This window comes from Coptis chinensis, chromosome 5 (assembly GCF_015680905.1).
Source record: "Coptis chinensis isolate HL-2020 chromosome 5, ASM1568090v1, whole genome shotgun sequence".
Classification (NCBI taxonomy): Eukaryota; Viridiplantae; Streptophyta; class Magnoliopsida; order Ranunculales; family Ranunculaceae; genus Coptis; species Coptis chinensis.
In genome coordinates this window covers 45883199-45896280 of record NC_141460.1, presented here as the reverse complement: position 1 = coordinate 45896280, position 13082 = coordinate 45883199, and the positions used below count along the sequence as shown (strand labels likewise).

At 36.1% G+C, this 13082-nt stretch overlaps 1 protein-coding gene across 1 annotated transcript; it reads left to right on the top strand.

The window, feature by feature from the left end:
* Nucleotides 1–7168: 7168 nt before the first annotated feature.
* Nucleotides 7169–8766, top strand: LOC147497665 (protein FAR1-RELATED SEQUENCE 5-like). Its single transcript, XM_086562961.1, has 4 exons — nt 7169–7604; nt 7691–8357; nt 8452–8536; nt 8653–8766. Exons 1-4 carry the CDS (start codon nt 7169–7171, stop codon nt 8764–8766), a joined length of 1302 nt encoding a protein of 433 aa, XP_086419087.1.
* The last annotated feature ends 4316 nt before the right edge of the window (nt 8767–13082 follow it).

The window sequence follows — 13082 nt, the reverse complement described above, 5'->3', positions numbered from 1 at the left end:
CAATGGTTATTGGTTTATTACATCATCATATTTGCATGGATTAAGCATGCTACGAATCCTAGGCGCGTAAGGTAGAAGATATGCATATTTGCACTTACTAGGAGAATGTATGTACAAAAGCTTCTTTATGGAGATGATACAAATATGTTTAACATGTTAAGGTTGAGGAGGCCTTCATTTGTTATGCTATGTGATCACTTTCGACAAAAGGAATGGCTTCATGATAGTAAACATATTGATGTAAAGGAAAAAATGGTAATGTTTTTAATGACTGTTGGTCATAATAAGCGAAATCGAACCATAGTGGATCGATTTCAACATTCAACACAAACCATTAGCAAGTGTTTTCATGAGGTGCTAGTGGCAATGCTCCATTTCTCAAAAGATATGATACTTGATCCACCATTTGACGGGGTCATTCATAAAGGTGGAACTCGTTACCAATGTCGTCTTAAGAGAGGACCATTCAAAGGAGTTGTTGGAGCTTTGGATGGTACACTAATAGATGCAAATGTTATACTTAAGAAGCAAATTCCTTTTTGAGGAAGAGGGGGTAAGGATTGTTTCCAAAATGTTCTAGTTGTGTGTGATTATGATATGAGATTTACTTATGTGATGGCTGGATGGGAAGGGATTACCCATGATGCTCGTGTATTGAACAAGACATTACGATGGCCAGAAAAACACGGATTCCCATTGCCTCCAGAAGGTGTGCTTCAAAACATCACCAATGAATATCTTTTCTATTTATCATGTTTATATATGCTTATATGAATTCATTATTGTATTGCAGGTATGTATTACTTGTGTGATGCTGCATACACACACACTAGGGGCTTCATGTGTCCTTATAGGAATGTTAGGTATTGGTTAGCTGATTTTAATCGTAGTGGTCTTCCTAGAAACAAAGAGGAGAAATTTAATTAGACACATTTCTCATTGAGAAATGTAATTGAGAGAACCTTTGGTGTCTTGAAGGCAAGATTAAAGATATTGAAGAGGATGCCTCCATATGTTTTTCGCACACAAGTTCAAATTGTCGTAGCAAGCATGGCAATACACAACTTTCTCCGTCGCATCTCAGTCGATGATCGATTGTTCAAGTGATATGAAGATGAAGAAGTGATTATTCCAGTGGGGCCATCAATTGACTCTGACAGACCTGAAGCACCGCCGAGTTTGAGCCATACATTTGGACCCGAGGCATATAAGTACATGGTCAACTTGCGTGACCAAATTACAGAACAATTGTGGAGTGGAAACATTTGATCATGTTTAAAGTACTTGCACTTTAGAGTTATTTGTAATGTAATTTGGAGTTATGGTTGTAAAACTATTTCCGTTTGTCTTCCTTTTATCTTATATTACTATATGTAGTGTTTTAGGTGTTATACACTCATACAGGTGAAAATGTTGAATAAACAAAGGAAACTCTGTCGAAATGTATTCATAAATTCCATGATGATTTATTAAATAAAAAGTTCTTGGTTCGTATTGATTGTAGTGCTGCTAAACAGGTACTACATAAGGATATCAAGAATATTGCATCTTAATAGATTTTTGCAGGATGGCAAGTTGATCTCTCTGCCTTTGATTTTTATATTGAGTATATCAAAGGTGATTTTAATTCGTTGCCAGATTTTCTAACTCGTGAATTTTTGCAGGGATCATGAGCACCCCTCAGAGAGGCAAAGGTCGTGGTTATACCACTAAAGGCCGAGGAAATAACAAAGGAAAATATAATCTCCTGGACAATGAGGAACAATTTCCTTCTTTGTCTTATGGTCACAATCAGCAGAAAGGAAACTCAATGAAAGAGGCAGTTCTTACTCCTCTGACTCCTTATGTCCCAAATAAAAGGGCAGATCAAACCGTCATTTATCTTCAACCAGGTGATGAGCAGTGGATGTCTGATCCTTGGGAAATTCAAAGAAGATATTTTAACACACAACAGTATTATCATGTTGTTGACGACAAACATACATATATCTATGAAGAAATTCTTGCTTCGGCTACTTCTACTATGGATATTAACCATACATTACAGAAGCCTGATTCGGAATATAGTCCGATCTCTTATAGCAAAGCAATTTTTAAGAGATTTATCTCTTATAATGAATGGGGTTTGGATCCCAACAAGTGTCGAAAATTGAGTTCAACTAATATCCTTTATAATTACTGGGATTATATCTCAGCCTGTACTAATGTGTTTTTCTATCAGAATGCTCACAGGAAACTTTCATGGTTTATTAAGCTATGTCCTCAGTCTATCAAGACTAACTATCCATATTGGATTTTTCAGTGGTGGGAGTATTTTGGTCCTGAACTTGATATTCTCCCTGAGAACCTTTTAGATATTTTTCTAAAATGGACGGATTATCATCATAAGTTAAAAGGTGATAACAAGATGCCAATGGGACTACCATCTTTAACCTTTTTTACCATATATGGTATACCATGGATTTTCAAGTAGGATTTTAAATGTGAATATAATCACCTTAAAATTCTAGTTCTTAAAAGGAAGTTTTATTCAAGATGGTGGATTACTTTCCCAACAGATGAAGCCATTATCAGCATTGAGAATGATTTGAAATCATTTATTGAGCAGACTCCCAGACATAATCCTGCTGGAAATATGGATACAAGAAATCCTTTTGATATGATGAAAAATCTTATCAAATTTTAGAATCCAAGTTTCTCAAAAAGTCAAATTGATGACTTATGTATGGAGAAGCTTAAGAGTCATTTTTGAGTTCTTTCAAACTACCGACTACTGCATCCCCTAGTACTAAGGAGATTTCATCTTCAGAAAATGCAATAGTATCTTCCCAGCATGATGATGTTTCTATGACATCAAATAATAGCCAAGAAGAAGCAAATTAATTTGCTTGTCTAGCAGGAGAAAGTCAGCCAGATGAGGCCTTAAGTGACACTTTTTATCTTACTAAAACTTTAACTTAGATATATCTGAGTTATGCCAATCCTTCCAGTAGAACCTATTGACATGTGGTCCAAATTCAAAGAAGCTCTTAAGGCTAAGCAGGAGCCCAAGCCCACCTCCTCTAAAAAATAGGGGAATCCATGTTTCCACAGCAAGTTTTCTAGACTCTCTAGAAGAAATAAGGACCACCACCTTTGGCCCATAAAGAGGACATAAAACAGAATTATTCTCCATTAAGACCAAAAATAATCATGATAAGGATTCTTATCCTCACAGCTAGAATCAAGTAATGCTATGTCAGGTGGGACCCTTGAAGAAGACATCCTACCTTTGGCTTTTATCCAAAGTCAAAAGTTGAATAAGATTTTAGCATTATAAAGATTATTATCCTTTCATGACAAAAGTAAAAGACAATTATGCCTTGTCAAGGTGGTCGAAAAGCCCAAAACTGTAGTTTTAACCCCTTAATAAAAGATTCACGCGTTTTTAATTCGGGCTTCAAAGTCCATTGTAATGAAAATGTGCCCGAGATTGAATGCCAAATGAGGCCTACCTTATGTGGCTCCTTTGCAATGGTCAAGCCTTGACCCAATCAGAGGAGCAGAAGTGGACGAAAAGTCTGTGGAAGCCAACTGCAGCTGAAAGGCCATGAAAAAAGAATTGGTTTTTGGGCATGATTCTTCGCCCAAAACATGGCTCCAAGCCCATGCACGATTTTTGGATCTGGATGTATAAGAACAAAAGCTTAACTCAGTGTTAATGGCAGTTAGGTTAGGTAGATAGCTTAGAATAGAAATAGCCATTAAAATAGCTTCTAGATCTAGATTTAATTGTTTTATTTAATTAGTTTCAAATCTTTTATTAGATTAAACCTTTGGATCTTGTTCTTCATTTGATTAGATCAATAAAGTAGTGTCCTTTATCAATTTCGTTTTTGTCATTTTACAATTTATTAGATCTAAATTCAATTCTTGTTACCATTCAATTCTTAGTTATTAATTAGATTCCATTATTGTTTAATTAAGTAAATTTCAATGCTTTATATTATGTTTAGTTTAAATTTAAATGGAAATGTTGGAATGATTCAGTTTAAACCTCCATTAGAGGGAGTTGAGAAGCCTTGATGAAAGCTTGATTCCGTTTTCGTAATTTCTATTCCCTGAGAAATAATTAGTTCACCATGAGAATGGGTTTAATTGTTCACATGCTAGTTATAAATTGGTAGAAATGCCATGTGTAATTAGGGATTAGGAAGAACCGATTGTTACGTGTAGCAGTTCAATTAGGATTTGACGACTTAATTCGTCGCTAGTGGATTAAGTTGAGTTAAGGTGGAATCAATCCCCCCTAACTCCTTATCATCGAATCTAGCATTCCCTTAGTATTGATAACCGACTAGTGCATTTTGTGGGTAGTTAGTCTAGTCCCCTTTTAAATAAAGTCTCATTGACTTTAAGTAGAGTATTGAGACTAGAAAACAAGCATACGGAAGGACTAAGAGTGGAACGAATCACTTCTACTCCACTATATCGCACTATTGATTCGAGAGTGGAAGCTTTGATAATAGATAGTAAAAGTTTAGTTGTTAGTTTACTTACGTTGTGAATTCATCACTCATTTTAGTAGGTAGACTAAGCATTTTTATGAATTATATGGCCCAATACTCCTTTAACACATACTTCTGTCTGCGGACTCAAATTATATTTTGAGATCTGACTAGTATAAAAAGGATACCTCACCCTTGTTGAGGGATATCTCTCATTTTACCTTTCAATTTTCTCTTTGTTTTGAGTGATAAGAGGGCTCTTTTTTCTCCCCCCTGTAACATAAGCATCCATCTATATAAATAAAAGTTCGTTTGTTTATCAAGTGTTCTTGCTGCTGACTGATTTTTCCGCATTAATTAGGTGTTTTACCTGATCTCTCTATCTCTCTCTTTTCTCTCTTTCTTTATCTCTATCTCTATCTCTCTATCTCTCTCTCTCTATATATATATATATATATATATATATATATATATCTAAAGGTTATTGCAGTGAATCGGCCATTTATCTAAAGCAATCCAACGGATGTAACCAAATTCAAATGAAGCAATCGTGAAGTTCGATTCACTAAATATGGGAGGGTAGTTTAGGAAATAAAATTTGTCCGAACCCAAAAATAGAATTTGCGCTCCAAATATAATCGCGACTTCTCTCTCCTCTCTTTATCTCTTCTGAGAAATCAAAAACATTTTGTCTGGAATCTATAAAGGTAAATGCTTAATTTTGAGAGTAATTTGTTTAACTTTTATGCAATTTCTGTGTTAACTTTGTGTGTGTAAATCTCTGTTTGATGTAATCTCTGTAAATCTCTGTAATTTGTCAACAGAGAGGTTGAGAGTTGGGGACGAAGTTAAGGGATTTTGTTTTTGAGGGGAGAGCTTGATGAAATTGAAAGTCACTAATCACTCCTGTTGTTTAGCTGGTCTTAAATACCAATCAAGCAATATTCCATGCCTTATTAGTCGATTACATATCACTATTCAGTTGGCCTAACCAGCTCTGTAAATCTCTGTAATGGGCTTGTGCGTGCATGAAATTAGACTTTTTCATATTTGAATATGAATATTAGACTACCTCTTCATTTGAATATTACAGAGTCGTCCTACCTCTTCATTTGAATATTAGAATTTTTTGGTATGGGCTGGGCTTGTGCGTGCATGAAATTATTTTGGTTTTCTTCTTGGCTACACAATATTTTCTTCTGGCATGATCCAACAGTATTATATGGTTGAAGTGTTGTAGCTCTAATTTTATATGGTCCTGCTTATTCATATTTTCAGAATTGAAGAAAGGTGCACCACGTTTGAAGTATAGACGACTCTCTCTCCAAAATATGGACGACTCCATATTGATTGATGAAGTTGGGGAGCAGGAAGAATATAGTTCGGGTGAGCAACTACTGTTTCAATTTTATTTTCGATTTCTACCAACGAATTCAATACTGTATTATTGTACTGTGTTAGATTTTTTTTTTGTAATTGACTTGGACACATTTATTTGCAGTACCCGAGCCTTATACGGCATGTTCTTCCTCTGTTCAACCTCCGAAGTTTGAAGTGGAAGTGGAAATTGTGAAGCCACCGTGTTTGGGAATGTGTTTTGAAACTCTTGAGGCTGCAAAACAATTCTATATAGATTACGGAAAATTGTTTGGATTTAGTCCCGTAATTCGAAGCTCAGAAAAATCATATTCTCGTTCGGATGAAGTTAGTAGTGTTCAAATGACTTGCTCGCGTTTTGGGATTTATAGAGATCGAGGAAGCAAAAATATGAATGTGGATGGAACTGAGAAAGAAGTGAGAAAAAGAAACACAAATACAGTTAAATGTGGGTGTCTTGCTTCAATGAGGGTGACAAAGCAACAAAATAGTGGAATCTGGAAAGTGGTGAAATTGACTTGTGAGCACAATCACAATCTGGTTAGTCCAGCAAAAAGGATGCGTATGCCTGTTAATAGAAATATGCCTGCTGCAGCTAAGATGTTGATTGACTCATTTCGTGATGGTGGTGTACCTGTGAATAAAGTTGTTGATATACTTGACGGAGTACAAACTGGTTTTGATGATAGGGATTGTTGGAACCATTTGGGCCCTTCGAAAGAATACAAGAAACCGGTGAGAGGTGATGCTACCGTGGTGCTTCATTTTTTCAAGAAGAAAAGTATAGAGGATCCTAATTTCTTTTATGCAATACAGATAGATCATGAAGCAAGGGCCATTAATTTTTTTACGGGTAGATGGTCGATGGCATTACCACGATATCGATATTTTGGTGGCGTGGTTTTCTTTGACACCACATATCGTAGAAGAATGTATATGAAATGCCATTAAGCCCCATTTTATTGGAGTTAACCACCATATGCAATCAATCCAATTTGGTTGTGCATTTGCTTTTGGATGAAACGAAGATTCTTTCAGGTGGGTTTTGAGACTTGGCTTGGAGCTATGGGCGGACGTGCCCCATCTGCAATTATCACAGATCAAGATAGAGCTATGACTCTAGCTATTGGTACGGTATTCCCTAATACTCGACACAGATTTTCGCCTATGGCACATTATGAAGAAGTTTCTGAAAAGCTTCGAATTATTATTATTACAGGAGGTCAAAATTCAAAAAAGAATTCAAACAATGTATTCGAAAAATATTTATTCCTGATGTGTTTGAAAGGAGGTGGGCAGAATTGATGTCTAGTTTTAAGTTGGAGGAGAATGAATGGTTTCAAGAGATGTACAAGATTCGACACAAATGGGCTCCAGTTTATCACTTGGATACTTTTTATGTCGGTACTTCGACTACCGGGCGTTCTGAAAGCATGAATTCTTTTTACAAGAATTTTTTCACAACTACGACAAGTCTTAGAGAGTTTGTAGTGAAGAATGATAAGTGTTTGAAGAAGATTGTTAAAAGAGAAAAAAAAGAAGATTATATTACTGAACACTCGAATCGGATTGTATGCGGTAATTCCTTTCTCTTGAAGAGTGCAGCAAGTGTGTATACAAGGAATGCATATGATAGGTTCAAGCAAGAATTTGAGGTAGCTGAAACCGAGTATGTCCTGCATGATGATGAAAAAGGCACTGACGGCAACAGAACCTACACTTATAAGTCGCGAGTTACAGGTGACTTCCCTTCATTACTATATCTCATCTACTTTTACAATGAAACTCAACCTTCATTACTACAATGTAACTTTCCTTCATTATAGGTGACGAGCGTGAATGGAAGGTGAAGTTCAACCCAGCGACAAAAGAAGGTAATTGTGAATGCAAAACTTTTGAGTTTCTGGGGATACCTTGTGGACACCTCATAAAGGTATTTCAGAGTCGTGATATTGAGATTCCCGAGCACTTTATTCTTAAGAGGTGGATGAAAGGGGCAAATAAGTATAGAGCTGAGTATGACCGTGGACTAGTAAGTGGCCATGAGAACTCTGAGATGCTGAGAACTACTCAACTTCAAATGGTTGCTAATCAGTTGGTTTATGAAGCTGCGGAAACTGATGAGACTTACCAATTAATGCTGCAAAGACTACAAGAACTGTCAGTGGAGCTCAAGAAAAAGAAGGAAGTTGACCCTGGTGTTTCTGTTGTTAATTCATGCACCGTTGGTGATAGTTCAGCACCGCCACTTGACGACCCATCCCAAGTTTTACTTCAGAATCCTAACATCTCTCAAACAAAAGGAAGAAAAAAATTCGTGAATATTTATAAGAAAACCAAGGCCAGTGGTAGAATAAAAGGTGGTCTTGAACAAGCATGCGCAAAAGCCAAAGCAAAGATAGAGAGGAGATGTACATGTTGTAACAAAGTTGGTGTTAACCATGACAGACGAAATTGTCCTGAAAATCCAAACAGAAAGAAGGGCCCAAGTAAGTATAATATTGCATCCTTAAGTTTAATTCGTGGTATCCTATCTTATCGCAATTGCCTTTAAAACTTGTCGTTTTCCATTCTTTTTGCTTTACAGTAGTAGACGAGGACGAGGACGAGGAGGACGAGGACGAGGACGAGGACAGGACGAAGACGAAGACGACACAAAGATGATTGAAATTGTTTGAAGCTTGTATGTTTTTTTATTATAGTGTTGAGTGTTGGAGCTTGTGTTTGTAGTTCACTTGTTTTTTATGGCAATGAAATCTTGTGTTTGTTATTGGTTTATGTGGAACAGGTTGAAGCTCACAAGGGAGAAGTTAAGCTTGCTAACATGGGGAAAATGACATGTGGTGTGCAGAGAATTTATAGTTATTTGCCTATTACTCCTTCCTTGCAGTTGAGTTGTTAAAATGTCTTGAAGTGGTCATGGTTCACTCTCCGTGCAAGTTCTCACTCTATGGCGGAAACTTGGTGAGGAAGACCGTTGGTTGTCGAGAAACACATAGCCTAGTATAGACCGATTTGAGTACATTGCAGATATATGGTTATAATGAACTTGTTTCATCCGGGGAAATTGAGTGGTCTATATTTGTTGAATTATGGATCCCTGTTTGAGATCATTAGATGTTTCATAGAATGTCTGCAGTAAATTGAGTGGTCTATATTTGCTAGAAATAGCTTGAAAATAAATTATTTGTATGCTAATATTGCTTGCAAGTTTTGCTATAATAGATGTGCCAAATTTCATTTTTTTTTTTTTAATGTTGTTCTAAATTTTAACCATTGTTAAGTCAATTATTGGATGTGCCGCTTGCTGGCAGCAAGGTGACAATTCTTTCACATAACTGTCGAGCAAACAATTATCTTGAAATTCTTTCACATAACCTGTCCGAGCAAACTAGTATAATGTCATGATCAGCGTGTTTCTAACTTCCTTTTAAACTTCTGATTTGTCCTTAGTACACCATATGTCTTCTATTGTTATTATGTACGTCCTTTGGTTAAAGGTTAAAGATCAATGTGGTACAATTGATTTCCTTATTATCTGACCGAGGAGTTGGAGCAAGTAAGGCCAGGTGTGTCTATTATGGTAAGGTTTGGACAATATTTATAGTCCACTCTAACGATTATCTCCTTAGCGAAAACCGACATGGTTCATTCTCCAACCTCATATTCTCGGCTTCAATATAAGCCCGCACAAGATTGCGAGTAAACATCTTTCTCAGTGCAATACATTGTTCTTAACAACCACTAAAAGTATTAGAATGTATCTTTCGGTGCAATACATTTTTTTTCGGTGCAAAAAAATGGACTTGCTTGAATTTCTGAAGAGATTTTTCTTCAAAGAACAAAGGGGTCATTATCGAAACAAGGCGACAAATGGGCACTTCAGAATCGGGATCATATTTCATATGAAGAGTAATGGGTCGTCTAGTTTTAGTACCACCACCAACATGATTGAACTGAAAACCTATTAAAGCTTCAACCCGATTGCACTTTTTCCATCGGTTTGATGGCTAACTACTAAAACAATTTGGTGCATCAAATGGTGTATCGAACTCCCGTGCTAGTCCATGTAGTTCATTGTGCTATTGTTATTACAAAAAAAAAAGTCAAAAAAAAAAAGACTTTTGAGCGTCTGCAGTTCCACAACAAGAAGCTAAAAAATAAATCATCAATGTGTCTTGAGTATCGACGGGGAATCCCCTACGAGGCAAGATAGTTCTATATGTCTTCTCGGTGAAAAGAAGACATCTTCAATCCATCTATATGCTAGTCTTGTATGTTGTCATATGACATTATATTGCTGCCCTCATAGCTCCTCTTGTTGCATCCCGTCTCATCTCTGCAGCTTTACCACTACCTCTGAAATACATGTGTACTTACTGTACTTGAACATGTCCTACTCCTTAACAAGCTCACTTGCTTCACCCGAGAAACTGTAAGAGGATAATCTAACATCGGATACATAATTCACAACATCAAAATAGGAAAATATAGTATCTTTTTAAGGACTTAAAGAATTCTTTATTATAAGAAGTAGAATTCATTGCCAAAAGGTGTAACACACGTCAAATTTGAAAACGGACATGTAAAGAAGAGAGCAAACATAGAATTATAAAACCTCAACAGCTATACCTCCCATTAAGAATCACAGTTTGTCATCAATTGACAATACTGACTTGGAATCACATTCCATCCTAAGAATATCATATCGGGTCCGTTCTTCATCTTCCTTTTGTTACAATACAAGATTCTTGATTTTAAAGATATGCATTGGAGCTAATTTTCTTGTGCCCAAAATAAGAAAATGAGTTTAGTGGTTATATAATGGTAATCCTGTGCAATTGAGTAGTTGAATTAGTTTATCGAATATTCAAACAAGTTTATACTTGTCATCCGAAGGGACCTAATCTTCTTTTCAACAAGGACTCACTAACATCATTTCAGTCTTAAGAAACAGTTCTAAAGAAAAGCACATCTTATGAACATATTCAGGTGCAAAAGCTTATGCATATAAAATTATAAATAACTCATATAAGTTAACGACAAAAAAGTAACATATGAAATTGATCAATATATCATACCAGGGTACTGTTTCTCATAGACGCATGCAACATTGGCTTGAAGATACCTGATGCCAAACCTGTAAGTTAAACTATCAAAAAAACAACAGGAAGAAAACGGGCAACGAAAAATTTCATCAAACACGTAAGATGCTGATCACTGATTCCAGACAGAACAATCCAAATCCAATCAAATAGAAAATCCCAACCAAAGCATTGCCACTTAGCACATCTATTGCAGGAAGTATACCTGTCAGAGATTTCCCTTTAAAAATAATAGGTGGAGCCACAGCAGCAAAGATGCAAAAGCCAATATGAAGCAAGTAAAATAGGAAAAACCACCCAAACTTCAAGGCACTATCTGTCCTCATGGCACGATAGAGAGGACGGTACCATAAAACACTCCTGGAACTCCAGAGATGAAGTAAATTATATTATAGCAATGAAGAGAAAAACTTAACAGCTGCATCTGAAGATAAAATTTTTTGCAGTCATCAACAATTTTACCTTCCAATCAATAGAACATTTCCAATGAGTTTAAGATAGGACTCATTCTTAAACCTGTAAGAGCATTGGTATTTCACAGAAACATTAAAAAAAAAAAAAAAAAGTAGTATAGAAAAAAGACAACGAGAACACCGATTGAAAAAAACACAAGTTAACATAACATAACGCAAGTCTATATTGCATGCAAGTTCACTAAAAACGCAACGAAATACAAAGATACAAAGAACTTTCCATTACAATAAAACTGGAAATCACCCCCTTCATTACTACCACTCATCTAATTTTACAACGAAACTCAAACTCTTTCGACAAACCATCATCGTCAATTTCAACTGTAATTTTCACTTTTTTATCTCTTTTAGAAGATGAGGAAGAGGCGACTGGGGAAGAGCTTGAACTCGCTGTCGACTCAATGTTGTTCCTTAACATAGCTAACAACTCTTCCAACCATTGGAAATCCTTCCCACACTCGGTGCAATTCAAAAAAATTTTACCTTCATTTTCATTCTTCTTCATTGTCGTGTTGACCTTTCTAAACCCTGCGCAATTCACTTGTCTGCATCTCAGATACTCCATAGGTATTACTGACGATGCTCTAGCGTCATCCAACCATTGGAAGTCTCTGCAAACGCGGCAGGTCAAAAACTTTTTTCCAAGAGATTGAGTTTGACCCGACTGTTTCAAGGTCCTACTTCCGCGACAATTTTGAAAGCAACAAGGTGTGGACAACCAACCACATTTATCTGATGAATGAGTGTTATCACCACACCTATTGCACATAGTTATTTCCATCTACAGTAACACAAATTCAACGAACCAAACATCCAGTTAGCTAAAAAAACAGTTCATTGAGAGCTAAAAAATAGTTATATCCATCTTGTAATAGCAACATACAAGAGTTAAATATATGATTCTATGCTACTTCCATTTACTAATCCAGGGAACAAAAATTGAGGATCAACAAGTGGAAATAAACGAGTGAAGGATAAGCAAATAAACCTCAAGCCCAAAATGCACCAAAAGGACAATTACACCACTCTTAGCATAAACCCTTCTAAAAAACCCTTCACATACACATATTTCTAAACAGAGTTAGTCAAACAATAAAAATATCACAAATGGGAATTGTGGGTAAAAAAAGATTAAACCTTTTGATTAACACAACCCCGAGAATGATTTCAATATAAAACAATATAAATGAATAAAAAGACAAGAGAAAATAAAGAGAGGACTGACATGCGGGTCTGCATTGATGAAAGCCACGAGTATTAGGACGAACCAAATCAACAAGGTCTTTGAACAAGGGCTTTTTGAGATGGTGTTATTTTTTCAGTGTGGGTGATGGTGAATAAGTACTAGACTTTCAATTTCATCAAGCTCTCCCCTCAAAACCCAAATCCCTTAACAAATTATAGAGATTTACAGAGATTACATCAAACAGAGATTTACACACACAAAGTTAACACAGAATATGAAAAAGTCTAATTTCATGCACGCACAAGCCCATTACAGAGATTTACAGAGCTGGTTAGGCCAACTGAACAGTGATATGTAATCGACTAATAAGGCATAGAATGTTGCTTGATCGGTATTTAAGACCAGCTAAACAACAGGAGTGATTAGTGACTTTCAATTTCATCAAGCTCTCCCC